Here is a 23,707-nt window from a genome sequence, read left to right as displayed (position 1 = left end):
TTTAAAACATTACATTCAACCATGTTATGATTATGATGAAAACATTATCATCAAAATTGTCATAAAAGATCAGAAAGTATCACATTGTGTTTACAATGAACAGAAAAAAGTTTTATGCACATGCAATCGTTGATGAATTAAAAAGTAAAAGCAACGTTTTTGATTTCGAAGATGAGTAGCAAATATATCCTGAATTTAAACACTATATTGGAATGTTGCTTAAGTTATTTAGCGAAGAATATTATATCACTAACCCTCAATGGAAATGCATTCAAATATTAGGCATGAGATAGCTTTGCTTTATAAGTCCTCACATTTCCTAACGTAATAAATAAATTTATTAAATATAACAATAAACTTATATTAAAACCATTTTCATCAAACAAAAATAAAATTATAAGATTGCCACCAAGATGTGAAGTGATTATCTATGATTTGATAGTGTCAAAAGAACCCAGATGTATTCAATGCAGACCATAAAAAGGAAAAAAGTAAATGAAGAAAAATAAAAAAATGAAATATTGAAAAAAAAATAAAAAAAAAATAATAATAATTTAAAAAATAAAATAAAAAGAATCTTCCTTTAAGTACCTTCCAACAATTTATTAAATCAAAGAGAAAGAATCTTAGAATTGATATAGAAATTACACAGACCACACCAGCAAGAAACAGGATGCAAAACTAGAAATATTTATGAAATGCATTATACTGAAAGCATTTTATATAGTAATAATGGCAAAAACTAAAATCAATTATAAATAATTTAGAAAAACATGTTTATTGAAATAAAAATGAGAGTAATAAAAAATTGAAACTCATAAATAAAATTATAGTGGGAATAAGAATTGTTTAATGTTCTCCAGAAAATATATAAATAAGAATGAGAGTACTAAAAATTTGAAAGTAATAATAAAATTTATAATAGGAATGCATATTAATTAATGTTTATCAAAAAATATTGGGATTTTTCTGCCTCAGACGAGCACTATGAGATCTGACACTTTTTTTATATTTGGCTAAAGCCATTTTTTTTACTGGATCCTGCTCATTTTCATTTATATATTTTCCTGTAAGATATCTATTTACAGTTCTATTCCAGGTGTTTATAAAAAATACTATAAAAGAATCTAGAAAAATTTGTTTTAAGTTATGCTTTTGGCAAAGAAAATTGAAATTATCTAGTACATGTTTTTCTAATATTATTTGAAATTTCATCTTCAATTTACCATCAATACATAAATCTTTAATGAAATGATCCAGTACCTGACTGCATTTAATAAATAGATCAAAAAATACAGTTCCTGGAACCAAAAGTGAATGGCCTGTGTAATCCCTAGATGCAATCCAAGAAGCTTCATCCCTGCCAATCGGATCTCCTAAAAGTTCAGATGTACAAATGTGGCATTCACCAACATATCCGAGAAGTTTCTTAGTACAATATCCTGCAACGTAAGCATTAGCAGTCTTACTGTACAATGACATGTCCTGGAAAATGAACGGCTCTGAGCCAATAGACATATTGATCAGAGTGTCAGTTTCCAAGACATCTTCATTATTTAAAAACACTCGAAATGTGGCAAGTAACCCAGTTGTATCATCAATTTCACAATTAGAAGACGGTGAATGGCGAGATGATAAATTGTTGACAAGCAAAGTCCTAAAGGCAGACACAAAAGAGTGGCAACTTGGATTAGTATTTGAACCCCCATGACTTCTTATGCAACCAAAAAAATTCTCCAAGGGATCTTGATTAAAATTTCTGGTGCATAAATAAGAAAATCCCTGGACACATTTTAATTTATTCCAAATATAGTTCAAGCCTTCTATTGTACTAATCCAGTTTTTGATGCAAGGAGGTTTTGCAAAACCCCTACTTTTTATGAACTGCATTGAATTCAAAACTAATTTAGCTTCACGCCAAAATATAGTATGAGGGGACTTACTTGAAATTGCACATCGAAATTGTTTTGCATTCAATGGCAATTTAGATAACCCATTGACACTATCAAATAAGTAGTCCATGAACATCAAAAATTCTCCAGTACCATATAAAGTTACACTTCCACCTGCTGCTTGGTAAAGAGAATTTTGAAGTCCTAGTGCTACCCGTTGAGAAAATACTTGCGCAGCAAGACTGACCTTCATACGTTTCATTTTTGTTTGATCAAGATGATGTTCAGTTAATTTGGGGCAACGACGAAAGAATCTTGAACTTGAATCATAGTTATAATAATCTATGATGTCTTTCCAAGATGCTTCATATTCGAGCCCACTTAAACCTATAAATTTAACGTTGTACTTAGCAAAATTATTCCTCATGCACTTTAACAAATGTGGAGGATCATATAAAGGAACTATCTCATGGCCATCTATTTCGAAAAACAATTTATTCCATTGAAGGTTATTAGCTTTATAATACTCTTCTGTATCTTTTAAAAGCATATTAACCACTTTGCAATTTGCTGCATATTGGTCGCAAACTGTGGCAATAACATTTAGTCCGATACTAAATAACTTTCTTGCCACATCAACAATAAGAGATTTTAAATCAGAACTATTTACCCCACCTTCAGAAAAGTAAAAAGCAACTGGTTGCTTCCAACGATCTTTTACTCCTTTTATCATGAAAACAAGTGCATGATCCACAAATAAACATTTTCTGCCATTTGCTAGCTCTACAAAGCCAACAATGTGATCCTTTTTCCGATCATATGACAACTCTGTAGATAGTGATATTTCATCAAACATCAAAACACAGTATTTGCTACTTTCATACTTTTTAAGAGAAATAGCTGAACCTAATGTATTAAAAAGACACTCATTAATACCGCTATACAAAGGTATCTCTGAAAGTAACTTTTTCAATGTTTGAGGAGATGGCAAAATAAATATTTGTCTCCAAAAGTAGTAAGCCTTTGGAGACTTTTTATACAGACTTAAAGCAAGAATTTTGTCATCATCTGTGAATTTTCTTCCTTTCGGCTTTTTAGTATGCTCCCTTAATTGAGACAATATAAAATTTCTAGCTCTTATATTTAATGTTTCCGGAATATTTAAAAACTTTTCAGAACATTTTATACTCTGTTGCAGTTTATCCCTTAAATTATTGCAATGTTTGTTAATCCTTCTTACCTCCTTGAACAAAATCCTTGATATGTCATACATTTTACGTGCCTTCGGTGTCAAACCACTCCTGCGCTTTGTTTGTATATTTTTTAAAAACTTGCAGCTACCCCCAAGTACCCCTGTTGATCAGAACAACATGTTGTAATATCATATTTGATTAACTAATTATTATTGCTGCAATTATTATTAAAAAAATACCTTTGCGTAAAACTGGTGATAGAATAAGTGACTTAGGGGTACTGCAAAAATCCTTTTCCAAGTTTTTAGGCCTCCATCTCCTAACTAAGAACATAAATATTTATCAGTAATTTTTTGCATATGGCAACAAATTATTTACAATTCTAATTACTTGGCCTTTTCACTGACGGGGTTGCTAAGTATTCTCCTTCTCTTGAATCAGATTGAATCTCCAACCCTCCATCATAATTACTTGTGGAGCCTGCATCAGAAATTTCTCCTAGTGTAACAGGAGAACTATTCCTTAATTCCTGTACAGGAGATATAGACATATCCAACCCCACTTCTATGAAGCTTGAAGAAGCTTAAACAGAAATAATTTTATTAATATATAATATTTTATTATATAAATTATTTAAAAAAAGACAGACACAAGACACAACTACCTAATTTCAAAAAAGACTAAGCAACTTGTATTCAATTACCTGGGGTAGGATTACTATTCTTTGACAATCTGTACGAGCCTGCTTTTAGATTACTTTTCCGGATTGACACACCACGTTCTGAAATAATATAAGTTTTTTAAATCTATTCATTATCATTTTTATCTTTTAAATTTTAACATTCTTACGAAATCTTTCTCTATCCATCAAGCAATTTTCAGTTCGATAGGGATCTCCAGTGAACCCTACAAATATCAAGCAAAATACGAATTGAGCTAAATATAAATAAATTATTATAACACATTCCTACATTATGAATATTGTATGTACAAACCTGGCATATTCAGGGTCGGGAGAGCATTAATTTTAAGTCGCCTATTCGAACTTTTAGAAAAGTTTTCCACTCTACAGATATCTGCAAAATGTGCATCGCAAATGTATCGCGAATTGCCACAACGCAAAGGGGTTAAATCATCCATTAGAGGATTATTAGCCCTTTGAACCCAAACTGCAAACATCTAACAATAAGATATTTTCATCATATTTTCATTATAAATTTTCATTATATAAATCTAATATATAATCATACATACCTGATCGTTACTCACGGGAAAAACATGCAATTTAATATTCAATTTAGAATTTAAACAATTTGGTACGTGACACGCCATATTCAACTTATTTATTACACTCACAAAAACAGAATTCAGAACAAAACTCTCAAACTCAGGTTAGTACTACTTCGATCAAATACAGTAGGAAATACAGCACGGGTTTTTCCCATCGACACAAGCGAGTCATAGCTCGTGCCGTGCCCGATTCGAATTTGAAGTTGAGCACAAGGGCCATCTATAATCTAAGCTTGGAAGTACGCCACGCAAAAACAGTGCAAAGCCCATTGGTTCGGAGATAACCCCCATGAACAATATAAATATAAATTACTAGGAAAAAAATAAAGAATGAATAATATTAATATAATAATTAATGAAATATTTTATTATATATAAATATATATAAATCATTAAGTTTACCGACAACAATTTATTGGTAATTAAATAGTTTATATATAATTAAATAACCGGAATAATTAATAATAATATAAATATTTTATTATATATAATATATATATAAATATATATAAAATATATTAATATATAATTAAAAAAGATTATTTTACGGAATAATTAAATTTTATATATAAATATATTACTTAATTGAACAATATAAATATAAATTACTAGGAAAAAAATAAAGAATGAATAATATTAATATAATAATTAATGAAATATTTTATTATATATAAATATATATAAATCATTAAGTTTACTTAGGTTGAAGCTACCATATTATGATTTCGATAAACAGATTTTCTTAAGTAAAAAATGAGGAGCTTGATATCAGAAACTAGATATAAAATTTCAAGTTCTAATTTATTCCTGGTTATTCAAAATTTACGTTAAGCCAGTATTTACAGTATTTTTCGATTATATGTGCCGCCATCTAGTTTTGCCACAGTCATAGTAGATAATAGTATACTAGATAAATAAGCATATAGAGTGTATACAGCTTTATTAATAATAGTTTTTAACCCTAGACAATATATTAATATAGACGTTTCTCTCTCGCGGTATTTGCGTTCAGAGAGCTAGGGAAAGTCACGACCGCAATATTGGGTGATGGCGCTTTAATCGCATGTCGCTCGGCAGCCTCGTGCTCCAAAATGCATTCAAATTAAAGCGCCAAAATTAGAAATAAAAGAAAATTGTCAATTTTAAAAATAATTTATTTGTATTTAAATTTTGCATTACAATAGTCTTATATTGACATTGTTATACAATAACAAAACATACCAAACAATAATACATATATTAAAATAGATATCAAAGTAAATAGCAATATGTTGCAACAAACATATTTATTTTAAAAAAAGGAAAAATAAAAAGTTTAACGAATTACAGGATTCCTGCCTTCAAGTGGATAATCATTCATTATTCACTAGCAATAATGTTGTGAACACAAAACATGGTGTTTAAATTATAGTGTCTGTGCATTACTTTATTAACTAATAATCATTCCAAGTAAGATTTGTCACTTTTCAGCACATTCTTTGCGATAAATCCAGTCATGCTAAATGGCTCTTGATATTATCTTGAATATTCAAAAAACTGCTGCATTAAATTAACTTATTTTATCATCTTGCACGGCAATTGGATTTCGTTCATTAACTCAGTGGCGTTCCTAAAAAATGTAAAGTCTAGTCTATTTATGCTTTTCCATATATATTTAAGAGCCTCCAAAGTTTAATACAATTCTGAAAAGTTAGAGAAGCCTTGCCTTTCTTATAAAAGAGCCCTAGCTTGCTCCCAAAATGTATTGTGATTAAATTATACACTGCTTTAACAACTGCTTTATATCCTCTTCATTTAAAAGTTATAGATTTTGTTTGAATCACAAATGAAACCGTATAAACAATTATAAAACACTTGTAAACACAACAATCACAATAAGAATCAAAACAAAATTTTGACATTTCTGGTACATATTGCTCGTGAATTACTAACCTGTCAAACTTGTCATCGGCTCACTAGCGCCAAATTTGCGCCTAGCGGTCGTGACTGGAACTACGCGTTGTGAACGCGGATTTTGTACTGAGATAATAGGGCCTGGTTTTTAACCGTAAATTGCAGGCAATTTCATATTTTCTTTAATATTATCAAAAGCTCATTTCAAATTATAGGCTGATCGCTGTATTTTACTTAACCTCGAACTCAGAAATACAGTTTCGCGCCGGTTTAGTTGAAGTTTGGCGCTCTTGCGCACAGTAAAGTAGATCATCACTTTTACTCTCTCTATCTGTCTCAAGTATGACTTCATTTTAAATAAAAATGGCGACCATGTTACATCGTGGTGTGAATTTTGCGGAAAGTTTAGTACGAAAAAATGGAATTAAGGTAACTTAGTCAATTATTTTATGAAACGAAAATAATACTATATAGTATTATTTATGTGTTATGAATAATTTTGAAGTGATTTATTGTGTGAACTGAATAGTGTTGAGACGAGAAATTTGAGGGTCAGCTGTTTAGTGAACTATTTTAACTTAATGCTATGTTCTAAAAATGTACAGTTTACTACGTGAGTTATATAATATAATTCGAAACGAATTACTAGATTTGAAATTATCGTCTGATATAAGGGATGTGTATGATGTCTATTAATAAATACATTACATAAATATCTTCTTTATCGAGTTCAAAATTTTACCGCATGAACTGTCAGTTTGACATTTGTGACAGCCTGTATTATAATTCAATTAGAACGTGTTAATAACGATAGGTTATAATAATTGTAAATGTCATCATTCTATTTAGCTACATTGATACAATTCTTAAGGCAAATATAAAAACTTGATTATGTGGTAGCTTTTCAAGTTGATAAATATAATGCAAATTATAATATTAATTTATTATGGAAATTTTAACTGAATATCAGATTACGTATCAAGTTCCAGAAACGTTAATTTCATTATGGAGATTATCAGACCAAAATAGTTTATGACAATAGTATATATAACAATACACTTGTTATTTTATTAATGATTTCTTAAACAAATGTAAAAAAAAATAAACTTTTAAACATTTGTTGGCTGTTATAGATTTACTATTTTTTCCCTAAACAACTTAAAAACATTGTCAAAGTAATGTACAAAACCGCACAGTCATTATGTAAATCCATCAAAGTTCTTAAAAACTAAATTAAATGTTATTCTCAAACATCAATGCACGAAAAGTTATTAACAAGCTTCTAGTGATAGATTTTTTATGATTCTTTTTTAATATACCTAAGATATATTTTAATGTGTTTAATTGAACATATAAATCTTTGCTTTGTCTTTTTTTCTTGTTTCTAATTGCAATATAATTGTGTTTTTATTCTGTGTACATTACAAACATTATTACAATTTTTATAAAATAATTATTATTTATAATATTCAATATTCAATATTAATTCTTGGCGTGGACCTTTTTTGTTAAATATATTGTATACAATTTCAAATAAACAAATAAGTCTGGAAATTATCTTATCTCAATTGATTATTATTAGGAGACGCACACATTAAGTTGTACTTTGATCTTGCTTATTGTTATGTATGTAACTATATATGTATATGTATATATATAATATATGTATGTATATATATATTTATATATATATATATATATATATATATATAAATAGTCAATTATTATATATATACTAGGTGGCCCGACAGACATTGTCCTGTATCGTTATTAGTTTCAAATTTTTTAATATCCTACCCTATACTTTTTAATATCTCTTTGATGTCTTGCTTTTGTGATTTATTAATGGTCTTAGCCTAAGCAGTATAAGAAATTCAGAAAAAAATATTATAGTATCTGCGCTAAAAGAACAATATCACACTTGATTTTACCACCATAATTGTTTCAATATTTTAGTCTATGATTGTCATAATCATATAAATATATTAATTGCTGGTTGTGTTTTTTAAATACAGAGTCCAAATTCAAAAGACAAATTCAACCTTGAAGGGATAGGTTACTCTGTGTTCTCAAAGCTAAATTATTTAAAAAGCTTTTACTGACAGTATAACGTGCCTTTATAAACCGTACATTTTCGTACTATAAATGCATGTCTTATTATGTTTGCTTCAGAAATATTTCCGTACCCACTGATGATGACATAGAGTACTTTGCCAAAATGCATGAAAAAATTAAGATGCTTTAAAATCTGTACTATTTCTTTTTTATTTGTTGTTATGCTCTCCAATTTTGTGTTCTACAATATATATATATATATATATATATATATATATATATATAATCCATTTATGAGCATATTTTAAATATAAAGTGTTTCGTCTAAAATGACTCAGGCACAAAAATAAGATATTTCATAAATTATTTTTTCTAGTCGCGTGACCTTTGAGTGTTCAATAACAGATAAATTCTATTTCCTGACCCAAAAATATATTTGTTTAATAACAACTGTTCGTGCCTTCTTATCATATTTTTTTTTTATAAAAGAAGGCAATTTTGATTACGTTATTATTTTTGTGATTTTTAAATTGAGATATACGGCTTTTTGTTAAATTTTGTAGAACATGAGAAGAATGCGTGTTTTCATTCATTTTCAGTCATTAAACGCTAATTCGAACTATTTCCGTCTATAAGTTTAGACGTATACAATAACTTTCAAAATCAGAAATTAATATTACTGTGGGATTTATGTTAATTAGCTACGCAAATACGGGTTAGAAATTCCATTATACATTATAACATATGCATACATATACATATCGATTTAGGTAAATAATTATATTGTTTCATTTCAAGTACCTATGCGTTCAGTGAGCATCAACTTCGAAAAATTAAATACACGTTGACATATTTAAAATTAATGATGGACAAGCAAATATTTAAATAATGAAATATATTTATTTGCAATTTATTAGATTCAATATGAACTTCTTCTTCCCAACTTGTACATATTTTGTTATTTACTCAAAAACAACTGTAGTTATTACATCACTCTTTTATTCGAATAATAATCCTTAAACTTAACCCTTTGAGTGCTAAAGTTTAAACAGTTCCAATATTTAATTATATGAAAATTGACAAAAAATCTATATCCATAACGAATATGCATAGGTGCATGTAAATATATTTGATCATATATGATAAGATTTTGAAATGTAAAGATTTCGAAAAAATATTGTTTCTTTTTATTTGTGAATTTAATATCTCTATAAACGGTTTGGGAATAAAAATTCTAGTAATTTATTATATATTACACGAAGTATAATTGTTATTAAAATAATTAGTGCAAAGATATTAGTTCAAACATAATTACCCGAGCATACAGATCATTTTCCTTTGTTTATTCCCTACAAATTTAATTTACCTTAGGAGATTGCAATGTAATATAATTATAAAAAAATGTATGATAAATATATGCATGAATATATTAAAATAAATTTAGTTTAAAACGAACAAAATAATAGCATTTTTTTTTTTGAAAAAGTATTGAATCTGCCAATATTAATTTTAATGTAACATTAAATTGAAAGAGTAATCTATTAATATCATTAATAATAATATTTATAATTTTTCTTTTATTATAAATTATCGCCGCCAGTCTCTAGATATCTTAAAATACCTTATTTTTGAATCAGTTAACTGTGGCGTACTCATTGTACTTTGCGCACAGTTTTGTCATCAGCCTGATAATACATTTATTCCTTATAATACTTGTATTATACAGTAAAATTATATTTTGAGGTAGAATGCCACTTAAAAATATGTATTTTTGTTCTGGCATATTTTATATTCTAAACATCTTTAATATTTGAGTTTTTTTTCAATCGTTTAAATTTTAATAGCAAATTGTCACTGTGTTATACGCATGACGAATAAACTTGTCATGCTGCCATTTCTTTATTGCCAGTATATTCATCAATCACAATTAACCCGTTGAGGCCGCTGACGGTCCCTAAGGACCATCAACTTTCCGTTTGTTTGGCATCGTTCTCTGGAGACCGACAGTTAACTTACCATATGACTGCCGTCGGACCTGAGAACCGGCACCAGAATTTCTTTTTGGAAAATCTGTGTGATCGACAGTATTAAGAAATAAAATTATTCCTAATTAATTTCGGTTCCATATAATTTTAATAAAATATTGAATGAAAGATTTTGAGCGAGTTTCCATACAGAATTGGCCCCACCCTGGTATTTAAATAATTTTGATGCCGTTCTAAAACCTTAAAATTTTATATTTATTTTAAAATGCAATGCAATTTAGGAATAATTATATGAAATATTAATCACGTAATATATTTGTGCATTTTAAAATAAATAATAAATTTTAAGATATAAAATTGAAATTGAAATAATTTATTACACACATACAAATATATAGAACAATATATAAATAAATAAATATTTTTATTATATGCTTACAAAAATATAAAAATATTTAAAATATAAATGTACATATATGGTACTTTACTAAGCGTTTTACATAGAATTGTTCAATATATAGATTTTGTTACAAAACGCGCGCTGCGAACACTCGAGCAGTGATCTAACTGCTCTGCTCGCCTTTGCAATTGAGAGAAAACTTACGCGGCTATTCTATGAGCGCTAGCGTGTACTTGCTCAAGTTTTTTCAAGTTTTGAATGTGTTCTACCACATGGACTAAAACTAAATTTTGCACAGCATAAGAAAGAAGAATAGCCATTCTAACGATACTAATTAAAAATTAGTCCAAACAACCCCTCACTACCCAAAAATTTGTAACAAAAAATTGTTTTGACTTTTTCATAAACTAACAAATGATTATTTAACAATATTTGTTATTAACAATATAGTTCACACCTATGTGAATATAATCCCGTTATTTGTTTGTCGATATCTTTTACAGTTGCGACAAAAAACGACTTTGAAAAAAGGGGCCACTTTCGGATATTTTCAATGATATCTCGGCCAAATGATGAGCTACGGATTTGAGATTTGGTATTTCGGATTTTTTCGAAAAAAGCTATAAAATGGCATCAAAAGCATTTAAATACCAGGGTGGGGCCAATTCTAAATAAAAATGTGGTACGTGCTAAACATTGCCGACCGTTCATCATTGCCGGCTGAACGAAAAAATGAGCAAATTCGGCGCCGGGGCTCAACGTGTTTACTGGTTAAAATTTATAGGGTATTTATAGCAGAAAAACTTTGTTCACTTTCGAATACAATGTTTGGAACTGTTAAAATTTATATACCTTTTTACTTTTATACAAAAAAATTTCAGATTTTATCCGTAGCACCATGGCAAAACACCCAAACACGAAAGCTCAATGTCTTGGAGCATATATCCTTCAGCATTTTGCAGGAAGGTGGCATACCGACACCTCCGTAAGTAAATTCATAGGCATAAATATCAATAATAGTTACACATTTGATTTAAAAGTTGTTTTATCACAGATTTGGTGTGGCAAAATCATCAGCTGAAGCAGCTAAAATAGCTACGGATTTGAAAACAAATGACATTGTACTCAAAGCACAAGTTTTGGCTGGTGGTAGAGGGAAAGGCCAATTCAAATCGGGCTTGAAAGGCGGCGTTCGAATGGTTACAACGTAAGTTTGAGTCTCTCGCTTTGTATTAATATAATATTTAATAATGCTTGTTTTTTACTTTTTTATACGCTTTTTACAATGTAAATCGAGGCTATCAATAGTTTGAACATTTAAAATTATATACTTAGTTGATGAATTAAAGCTGCCTACAGACTTGTTGAAGACTAAGAACTGAATGAAGTTAATTTCATTTATTTATAACAATCAGAGTCAAATTGTATTCTATGTTTCAATGATAAAGCGGATATGACTTATTCTAGGACATAACTTTGGGAGATGAGTTAAATCTTCGGAGTATTTCAAGAAGAAGTAGTAAAAGTCTCATTGTCATGTCAAAGTCTCATTTCTCTGATGATGATTTCACTTACACTCACATATCTTTCTATACGGAGAGATTCTATACACAATTACAAACGCAGAATCAAATTAAATTTTTTAATTATTTTTAAAGAGAAAATATCAAGTTCTTACATTGTTTTTTTATGAAAATAATGTTGTCAACTTTATGCATTTAATAAGAACAAAATATTTATAAAATATTTTAATTATACATCACATTCCCTTTCTACCATTTCTATTTTGAGGATTAAGTATATTTTGAGAATTAAGTATATTGGGTAGTTTGATCAGCATACTATTACTTTTATAATTATAATTGCATTTATTATTTATATAATTATAATTGTGTAAAAGTAATAATATAATACTAAATATTTTTGCTGTTTGTATACCATTTAAAAATAACTGAATTGAAAAAATAACTGATAAGTTTTGCAAACTGTTGTATAGTTATTTTGTTCCATAGAAAAAACAAATTAACTGCATTTGTGTTATTTCTGGTATGTATATGATATTCCTGCTTGTGGTCTTTCACGGACAAGGATTATTGTAGCTTTGAATGTGACCCATAATTGTAAATGTCTTTACATCGTGTTAACAGATCTAGGATCAATGTATGGAACTTGGATATAACCAATTCTCAGTTATAACTTCTCTCTGAGTTACCCAAGTCTAATATAGTTATATGTATGCACCAATATGTATATATATATATATATATATATGTGTGTGTGTGTGTGTGTGTGTGTGTGTGTGTGTGTGTGTGTGTGTGTGTGCTAATTCGAAGAAATATGCGACCTAATATCCTGGCGTATAAATATAAAATTCCTATCCTTACCGAACAGTGTTCACGCGAACACATTTTTTGAGAAAAAAAATCACCTTACTTTTTCAGGCCAGAGCAAGCAGAAAAAATATCTTCAAAAATGATCAACCAAATATTAGTAACTAAGCAAACAGGTGAAAAGGGTCGGATATGTAATTCTGTCATGGTCACAGAAAGAAAGTTTCCCCGACGAGAATACTATTTGGCCGTTATGATGGAGCGAGCTTTTTCTGTAAGTTTCTATATTATTATGTAGATAGTATTTAATAATTACCCATTAATTTGTTTTCTCCTAATTGATGTATGATCGTAATATAGATTCTTATCGCAGTCCAAAGTTTGATTCTGAAATAAATGGAAATGATAGTAAAGATTAAATTTAATATTATATTTTATTATAATAATTTTAACATAATTTTTTGGATTTTTTTTAAATTTGAAATGAAAAAATAATCCTAAAAGCAATTGGTTCGTCAACACAAGCAGAAAGTTTTTTGAATCATTGAAATCGGATGCTCCGTTCTGTCAAAAACTCGATTTCTATTTTCTCCGAAACTACTGTACCTGCCTTTGCCAAAAACTAATCAGCACATCTCCCTATCAATAGGAATCGAACTTTTTTTGAACCATTCAAATCGATTGATCCGTGCGCCCGAAAACGTAGACGAAATATTGCGGACATAAAACACACACGTATGCCAAAATGTTCATAAATCTTCAAAACGTGAAGATATGCAAAAAAAAATTATTTAGATTTTTGGAAGATTGCAATAACTTACCCTACGGGAAGTTAATTACTAATGTTAGGTGTGCTAATTATATTCTAAAAATTGCAGGGCCCTGTAATTATTGCTTCATCACAAGGAGGAGTTAATATCGAAGAAGTAGCCGCTGAAGATCCAGAAGCAATAATTTATGAACCAATTGACATAATGAAGGGAATTACACATGAACAGAGCAAAAAAATTGCTTGTGCAGTTAGTATTTGTAATTCTATAAATCTAAAATAACGAAAACTAAAATTTGTAAAGAAAAATGAAAAAAAGTAATCAAGAATTCGTATTTTCGCTGTTTCACATTTGAAATAGTATAATAATTTTTACAATTTATTTATTATTACAAAATATTATGTATTGCACTAGTGATGTGATAAAACACTTCCAATTTTTGTAGATTGGACTTGAAGATCATGCAGAATATACCGCAGAAATTTTAGAGAAAATGTATGATTTGTTTTTAAAGAAAGATGCACTACTCATTGAAATCAATCCTTTTGCTGAAGATTCAAAAGAAATATCAAGGAAATCTGAGGATATATGTAAGTGCACATATTTTGTTTAAAAGATATATTTGTTTTGCTTGATCATTGAATGAATGAATGTATTAATGTTTTATGAAATGTGTTCAAAAAATAAGATGTCATATTTTCAAACTTTATCAATCAATATTTATATCATTCTTTTCTAAGTAATCTTCTTCACATGACACCTCTATTCTGGTTTTTAAAGTATATTTCTCGTAAGTACTTTGAACTTCTTTACTGATTCAATTTTATGTCTAATTGTCACTTGATCGGTATTTGACCTATCAACCAAATCTGCTAAATATTACGGCTGATGCATGATTAAATTCTGGTTTTAACCAAAACGAATAAATGAATGAATGAATGAATTATTTCTATACATTTCTCCTATTAAACTTTGCAAACAAATCATCTATAAGATATTGCTTCTTATTAACCGCACCTTCTCGAAGTAAATACTCCCGTTGAAGTACTTTATAGAACTTAAAAGAAAACAGTTTCCATTTTTTTGGGGCATTACCATCTGTTAGGAGTTCGTGCTCAACCATAACGACTGTTACATTTATCAAGTTACACGGTCAAGCAATGCTTATGATAGGTTCTTATGTTAAAAATTCAGATGCTTGTTTAAATGTTTATATGTTTAAATTCTCTTCAATATTTAGATTGTTATGTTAACTTGAATTACACTTTCTTCTAACAAGCAAATTTGTGAGCCTCCTATTTTATAAGGCATGACTTTTATTATGTTTTCCATTCACAATTGGGAAATCATGTTTCTTTCGTTTATTTTTTCATTTTGTTCAATGGTTTTCTCATTACATATTGTTTAATAAAAAAGCAAACCAATAAAATAAAGTATTAAACTAAGGAGACAAAATGAAGAGAGGTTTAAAAAAAATTACCAAGATTCATACATGTGTGAAACTAATTGTGATTTGATGTTTTTTTAAGAAATCTGTATATATATATATATATATATATATATATATATATATATTAGGGTGGTCCTTAAAATGGTCATTTTCGAATTTCTTTGCTCCCATGGGCACAAATGGTTTCAAATAGATAAAAAACAATTCTCTGAAAGTTTTAGCTCTTAATATTAACGTTTAGATAGAGCGCAATTCAATCAAAGTTTGTATGGAAAGAGCATGGAAAAATTTTTGAAAATTAAAAAAAAATGTTTTAGGTATAACTTAGCGATAAATGAATGAGATTTATTCATTCATTTGTTCCCTAAATTACATCTAGAATACATTTTTAAAATTTTTGAAAATTTTTCCATGCTATTTCCATACAAAACTTTGATTGAATTGCGCTCTATCTAAACGTTAATATTAAGAGCTAAAACTTTCAGAGAATTGTTTTTTATCTATTTGGAACCATTTGAGCCCCTGGGAGCAAAGAAATTCGAAAATGACCATTTTAAGGACCACCCTAATATATATATATATATATATATATATAATGTATATGTATTATATACTACTATATTATTTGTATAGTTTTCAGCTTAGACTGCAAAATGCGCTTTGATGACAATGCTCATTTTCGACAAAAAGAACTTTTTGCCCTAAGAGACTGGACTCAAGAAGATCCTAAGGAAGTAGAAGCTTCAAAATTTGATTTGAATTATATAGCATTGGATGGTTGGTAATTTTTTTGTGTTCATTATTTGTAACTTTGTTTATGATAGACCAGAATAGTAATAAAAGCAATGAACCTACTATTGATTATCTTGCTATTGTTTGAGGGAGACAATACGAACATTAAACCTATTCTATGTAAAACTAGTCACTTGGCTAAATAAAAGCGGTTTGTTCATAACTTTCATTTACATTTTATCCTAAAGTATTTTCTTCTCAAATTTATAATTTCTCTTTCAATATGAAATAGTCTATGTGAAAACTTGAATAACAGTTTGCAGATACCTTGCCTGGGACATGGATACAAATAACCTTATCATCTTAGTCCATTTTTTTGCAAGTTTATGATTTTGTATTCTTGTAATGTTTTCTATGTGTTAATAATGTTATACTACATTTATGAGGAACATCTTTTATAATTGTTTACTTGGTACTGCAGGAAATATTGGATGTATGGTTAATGGCGCTGGTCTTGCTATGGCTACTATGGACATAATTAAATTACATGGAGGAGACCCAGCAAACTTTTTAGATGTGGGCGGTGCGGCTACTGCTTCTACAGTCAAAGAAGCTTTCAAGATTATCACAACAGATCCTAAGGTAAAATCATTATTATTAACTTCCCGTAGGGCAAGTTATAGTAATCGCAAAAAAATCGAAAATGAAAATTTTTATATATCTTTACGTTTCAGAGGTTTCTGAACATTTTGGCATACCTTAGAAAAAATGTATGTATGTGTGTGTGTGTGTGTGTGTGTATGTGTGTGTGTGTGTGTGTATGTATGTATGTATGTATGTGTGTGTATGTATGTGCGGATACAAATTTTCGTCGACGATTTCGGGAACACGGGTCAACCGATTTGAATAATTCAAAAAACATTCGATTCGTATTGATAAAGAGACGTGCTGATTAGTTTTTGGCAAAGGCAGGTCTAGTCGTTCCAAAGATACGGGGCAAAAAGTGCCGAAAACGGTAACTCAGTTTTTGAGAGAACGGAGCGTCCGATTTGAATAATTCAAAAAACATTTCACTTGTATTGACAAGATGAAGAATCGATAAAATTTTCATGAAGGTAGGTCTAGCGGATTCGGAGATATGGAGGAAAAAGTAAAAAAATGAGCCATTTGGCGGTCAAAAATGATCATTAGACATATGCTCATAAAATTATCAGATATTTTATAGAGATTTTAACAATAAATATACAATTTGTTAACATTCCTATGGGTTCCGTACCAATGCTTATGCTTTAGACAGCGACGCGGCGCTTACGCGCTTTATATTTTGTCCCTATGCAGTTAAAGCAGTACGATTGATTGCTTTGAAAAGAAAGTTCAGATCTTCCACAATATGTCAAAATAAAAAAAAAAATTTTTTCTAAAAAAAAAAATTTAAAAAAAAAAATTTTTTTTTAAAAAATTTTTTTCAAAAAAAAGTAATTTTTTGTCCAATTTATAGTTTCTCAAAAATCTTATTTTTTCAAAGTAATTTTTTTTTTTCAAAAATGTTAATCGTTTTTAAAAAAATAATAATTTTTGGTACGGGAAGTTCCAGCAATTTGCCTTAAGGCACAATGCCTTAATTGCCTTAAGACAGAATTCCACTTACAGCTAGTTTGAACTTTATTTCACAACTTTTATATTTACATGTTTTATGCATATGCATATATATATACAGTGGCGGCGCTAGACCATGCGTGGACGTCGGCGTAATTCGTTTGCGAGGCCCCCCTTTTCCCAGTTAAATTTGACTAGTGGCAAATTACTGAAACTTTCCGGGCCGTAATTTAATTTTTTTAAAAGCTTCAAAAAATTTGGCAAGTCAAATTTATTTTTTGTAAACTTTGAAAGAATTTTTTTAATTTGTAATCACGCTGTGTTAGCTGCTTAGAGACGAAATATCAAAACACGTAAGCGCCGCGTTATTGTCTAGCGGTTATACATTGGTACGGAACATACAGAAATGTAAACAAAATTCGTACCTATTATTAAAATGTTTACATAATATCTGATAATTTGATGTCCATGTGTCTAATGGTCATTTTTGCCCGACAAATGGCTTTTCTTTCACTTTTATTATTGGATCTCAAAAACCGCTAGATCTGAATTTAATCAGTTTTTCATTTTGTTGATACAAATAAAATGTTTTTTTGAATCATTCGAATCGGACGCTCCGTTTTCTCAAAGACTAAATTACTATTTTGGCACCTTTTGTCCGTATCTTCTAAACAGCTCGTCCTGCCTTTGCCAAAAACTAATCAGCACGTCCAGGGCCGGATTTAGAAATTTGGCGCCCCGGGGCACTGACGAAAATGCCGCCCCATCTCTGCAATTTTACGATCGCGCTGCTTTAGCTGCGTAGGGAAAAAATATAGAAGCGCGTAAGCGCCGCGTCGCAGTCTAACGGATAAACAATGTTGCAAAACGCATATGAATATTATAATATCTTTAAAATATCTGATAATTTAATGTGCTTATGATCACTTTTGTCCGCCAAATGTTTCTATCTAAAATTTTTTTATTGGATCATCAAAACCGCTAAACCTTCCGCCCACAAATTTAAGCAGTTATTCATTTTCTAAATTTCTTTCAATGATATTGGACGCTTTTTTTTCTCAAAAACTGAATTATCATTTTGGCATTATGGCCCGTATCTTCAAAGCAGTTGAACCTGCCTTGGCCAATAACTAATCAGCGCATCTCCTTATCAATAGGAATTGAATCATTTAAATCGGTTGATCCGTGTTCTCGAAATCGACTTGAATAATTAAAAAATATTAGATTTGTATTGATGGAGAGACGTGCTGATTAGCTTTTGGCACAGGCAATTACGAAAAATGGTAATTAAGTTTAAATATTTCTTCTCTGTAACAGCTACGCAGCATAATTTTCGAAAAATTTCAAAATACAAAAAAACGTGTTTTGAAAGTCTTTTTTTTATTCATTTTTCGAAAAGTTTTAAAGCTCTTTATAAAATGTAATTTTTAGTACGGGAGTTTTTTGTCTTAAGGCACAATGCCATGACTAGTTTAAAATAACTAGTAGTTTAAAACTAGTTTGAATTTTTCTTCGTCGCTATAAGCTTGGAAGTGCACAAATTCATTATTTTAAGAGGGCTCGAGAACTGAAGAACATATTTTTCTTAAACTTTTATCTTGTTTACGCATCTTTATATTAGCCAATTTGCCAAATTTGATAACTTATTAACCAATTCGATTATTTAGGTTCGGAGAGGGAGGCAAGGCAAAATAATACATTTTAGTTATCGGTTATTTCAACCCAAATTTTGTATTGCAATCGTATTATGTTTTGTTAATTATATTTCTTGAAATGAAAAATGTTGTTAAAAAAAGTTGATTATATTGTATAGAATGACCTTGTAGTTTACAATGTCCTTTTTCGGACGACTATTGTAAATTCATCAAATTTATTGAATGTCCTTTACTGGACAGTTGTAAATAAAAGAGATAAAAAAATATTGTATTGATTTTTTTTCTCACTATCCAAATTTTGCCGCCCCCCAAAATTTGCCGCCCTGGGCAGTAGCCCCGATTGCCCCTACTGTAAATCCAGCACTGAGCACGTCTTCCCAGCACGTTAAAGAGTTGAGAAATAATTATTGTTAAACAAAAGTTTGAGTAAATGAGATTTATTTTTAATCAGATAATTACACAAATAATTTGCTGAACTGATTTAAATGATTCAAAAAACATTCGATTTGTGTTGATAAATTCGCGAAGGCAGGTCCAGCTGTTTCGGAGATGCAAAAAAAGTTTAAAAGGTTATGAATTTGGTGACGCCGTTTTTGAAAGATCTGATCATCCGATTAGAATGATTCAAAAAATATATTGTTTATGTTGACGGTGTGAAACAATGATTAATTTCAAATTAACAGTATTTATAATTTTCATTTTAAAATATTTAGAATAATTGTTATTTTTCATTGATCAATTGTTATTGATCATTGATTAATTTTATTCCTCGAATGTTTAATTACTGTTTGTAAACGTTAAAGTATCTACTTGTATGTACGTGGTCTGTTCAAAAAGTACCCGGAATTACTAATAATTAAATTTCGCGGGTCTGGACTGTCTGATTGTCAAAATTTTTTTTTTATTGTGTTGGTATACATGCCCCTAAAGTATGATGAAATTTTCAGCTATATTCACTGTTTACTTTGTCTGTGGTAGTCGCTAAGGTTCCGACGTGTTTTTCTGAGCTCGGCGATTTTTACAATGGAAGAATTGAAAAGTCAAAGAATTTGTATTAAATTTTGCGTAAAAAATGAAATAAAGTGTTGCAAAGTGCAAAAATTCACCAGATATGGCTCTGTGTGACTTTTTCCTATTCCCAAAGTTGAAGAGACCCATGAAAGGACGGCGGTTTTCCTCGATTGAAGAAAATCGCTGAGAGTGCTCAAGGACATATCAAAAAGTGAATATCAAGGGTGCTTCGAAAATTGGAAAAAACGCTGGCATAAGTGTATTATATCTGGGGGGGACTACTTTGAAGGGGACCACATTAATGTAGACGAATAAATAAATATTTTTTTGAAAAAACGAAAATTCCGGGTACTTTTTGAACAGACCTCGTATTCCGAGATGATCCACATTGTGCTCACATAAGAAATATACAAATATAAACAACCAGAGAATTAGCTCGCGCTAAGATGTTGATTTAATAATTTATCTATAGTGTTGACAGACCATATTAGATAGTGTTCATATGAGATAAGGGATTAAAACGATATTGCCTGTAAACCACAAATCACCTTCTTTACTCGCACATCAGCATGAAAAAAACTAAATAAGAATGAAGAACTAAATTTTAATAATTAAAATTTTTTTATATATATTATATATATATATATATATATATATATATATATATATATATATATATATATATATACATATATATATATATATACATATATATATATATATACGTGTGTGTGTGTGTGTGTGTGTGTGTGTGTGTGTGTGTGTGTGTTATAGCTATATATAGTATACGTGTGCATCAGATACCTTGTCTATTAAGCTTTTAATAAATACAATGGAATTTGTATACAATTATACATGAATACAATGGACAAAAAATAACTATGTATTTTTTATGAAAATTTTGTAGTTGTCAAGAATCTACATAATATTTGTTGCATTTATATTTATTTAACTCGTGGTTTATCAAAAGTATGTGTTTGAGTGTCGTCCATCAAAAATGTATGCATTTGAGTTACTGTTCATATGAATCTCTTAATAATAATACGTAAGTTCTTTATTGCTCCAGCTACAATTAAGTATTTGTCATTAAGTCTAATAAAATTACAAATGAATTATATTATATAAATGATGAATTATATATAGATTTATAAGTTTTAACTAATTTTGTACTAACAATTTAAATTACATAATTATTTCAGTTAGAAATTTAATTGTATTCTATATTGCTTCATTTTTATTTGGGTCTATCTATTCTTATGTATATTTTTGATGAAATAGGTCAGTGCTATTTTAGTGAATATATTTGGAGGAATAATGAGGTGTGATGTTATAGCCGAAGGTATAATTGCCGCAGCCAAGGATTTGAACATGACAATTCCCATTGTAGTACGACTACAGGTGTGTTTCATATTTAATTTTGAATTTTAAAATATTTATTATATTTAAAACTAAAATTTACATCTGAATATACATATTTATAACTACCTTATTGCAGGGAACAAATGTCGATGAAGCCCGTCGGCTTATTAAGGAAAGCAAATTAAAGATCTTAGCCCAAGATGATTTGGATGATGCTGCTGCATTAGTTGTCAGTTTATCTCAGATCGTAAAATTGGCTGCTGATGCTAAAATAAATGTAGATTTTTCGATGCCCACTGCCAAATAAAATTAAATTAACCGCAAAGTATATATGTAATGAGATATGCATAGTATATATTAATTTTTCTTTTTTTTCACTGCACATGCAAAGCTAAATTTAGCCAGCAGAATGTGTTATTCAACACAAGTCGTATTGTTTAGTCGTGTAATGTCAACATGTATTGCCCATTTTGATTGGATTCCTTAATACAGGATATCAGCACCACTTGTTAAGTTTGAAACTCTAGGTAGGATATGATCATATTTATTATAATGCACATTTATTATGTTACTAATGTTCAAAATGATTGATGATCGATGATTGATATCATTGTCAGTAATAGTACAAGATTAATTACATTGTATTATAAGTAGATATTTATTCAAATTTATTTATTCATTAAATTTTAGATGATATATTATGTTCAACTGAATAGTTGTGACTATATAATAATTTAATATAAAATATTTTGCGGTATTAAAGTTGAATTATTTCATATAAACATTTTATGAACATGTTTTGCATTGATTGAAGTTTAATTGAATATTACATTTTTAATACTGATAAACTTCTAGTACCTAATAATATGATACATAACTATTCATACAATGTAGTTTTGTCCAAAATTCTTAGTTCAATATAAAAATATAATTCTGGCTAAAACAAAAAAAGGATTTTTACTAATTTTTTATATATTTTTAATTTTGTTAAATTCCTAAACATGAAGATTAACACCAGTTATTACATATACACTATCAATGCCCATTTAAGTATTAAAATTGATAACAAAAATTAGATTTTACTTTCTAATAACAAAGTTTTTGCATTTTTAATTTCTGTTTATCTTCAGTTTTTGTAATAGCTTTATTGAAAAATTTTATCATGTATATATTTGTTGTACAATTTTCTTGGGCTGAAACAACTACACTTTTGGTAGTTCTCATGTTCTTATAGATTTTTAACTGAAAGGTGTATGTTTAACCCCTTAACCGGAAAACTAATCTAGCTTGGACAGTGCCGTAAGAGATCATTTAAATTGCAATGCGCAAACAAAATTCTTGCAATCGGTAACTTGCGTAGTTCCTTATTGCCCGAGATGGCACATGTATATTGTCACAAGCCACACACGTTATTCCTGGGCAAGGGGTTAATGAATGAAAAGGCCATCCTATATATGTATCATTATTTTAGGAATTAATAACTATCAAAAATTTTAAATAAATATAAATTTTTAGAGTTCAGAGGCATTACAGATATTAGCTTAAAAAACAAACTAAAATTTAAGGAAAAACATTGGATTGGAATGTGTATACTAGCTGACTCGGCAAACATTGTTTAGTTAGAAACCATATTTCTAGAAAATGTTTAGTATAGAAAATTACTCATTGTTCGTCATTGTGGAAGTAAGTGGTATATAAGTGAAAAGAACAAGAAACACAAATTATATGTAGATTTACCCACTGAAAAGCATGGTTTATATATAAATGTTTTATGGGGTACCAAATGTTTTTTTTTCCAAAAAATCATAGATAATAGTTTTTTGCCTAAAATTTTTTTCCAATTTTTTTTTTCTAAAATTTAGTTTCCCAAAAATTTTTTTCCCTAAAAATCAAAGACCATAGTTTTTCCCAATTTTTTTTTCCTAATTTTGTGCTGAACCCAATGACATGATCACGGTCATTTTTATATAAATCTCAATGGTGACGTTACCGCGTCGTCATTGGTATATGAAATAATTCAATATAAGTAGTACAAATAGAAAAGTTGAACCTGATTAATTTGAATAAATAAAATGAGGATAAATAAATAGAATATA

At 29.0% G+C, this 23,707-nt stretch overlaps 1 protein-coding gene across 1 annotated transcript; it reads left to right on the top strand.

Moving 5' to 3' along the window:
• Positions 1 to 6,489: 6,489 nt before the first annotated feature.
• Positions 6,490 to 22,241, top strand: LOC113368185 (succinate--CoA ligase [ADP-forming] subunit beta, mitochondrial-like). The gene is made up of 10 exons (XM_026609751.1): positions 6,490 to 6,697; positions 11,590 to 11,693; positions 11,763 to 11,915; positions 13,150 to 13,312; positions 13,917 to 14,057; positions 14,254 to 14,398; positions 15,892 to 16,035; positions 16,472 to 16,632; positions 21,531 to 21,650; positions 21,748 to 22,241. The coding sequence occupies exons 1-10, from the start codon at positions 6,632 to 6,634 to the stop codon at positions 21,916 to 21,918; spliced, it is 1,368 nt and encodes a 455-aa protein (XP_026465536.1). The 5' UTR covers positions 6,490 to 6,631; the 3' UTR covers positions 21,919 to 22,241.
• The last annotated feature ends 1,466 nt before the right edge of the window (positions 22,242 to 23,707 follow it).

Source organism: Ctenocephalides felis, unplaced genomic scaffold, assembly GCF_003426905.1.
Source record: "Ctenocephalides felis isolate EL2017-DRISC unplaced genomic scaffold, ASM342690v1 CF-g0.4_SCAFFOLD_01170, whole genome shotgun sequence".
In the NCBI taxonomy this organism is placed as follows: Eukaryota; Metazoa; Arthropoda; class Insecta; order Siphonaptera; family Pulicidae; genus Ctenocephalides; species Ctenocephalides felis.
The sequence above is the reverse complement of the archived record's forward strand: the minus strand, read 5'-3'. Positions and strand labels throughout refer to the sequence as shown.

Coding starts and splice junctions, on each gene's coding strand:
- LOC113368185 (XM_026609751.1), top strand. CDS start 6,632: ATGGCGACCATGTTACATCGTGGTGTGAATTTTGCGGAAAGTTTAGTA. Junction 6,698..11,589: donor TACGAAAAAATGGAATTAAG/GTAACTTAGTCA, acceptor AAAAAATTTCAG/ATTTTATCCGTAGCACCATG. Junction 14,399..15,891: donor AAGGAAATCTGAGGATATAT/GTAAGTGCACAT, acceptor TTATTTGTATAG/TTTTCAGCTTAGACTGCAAA.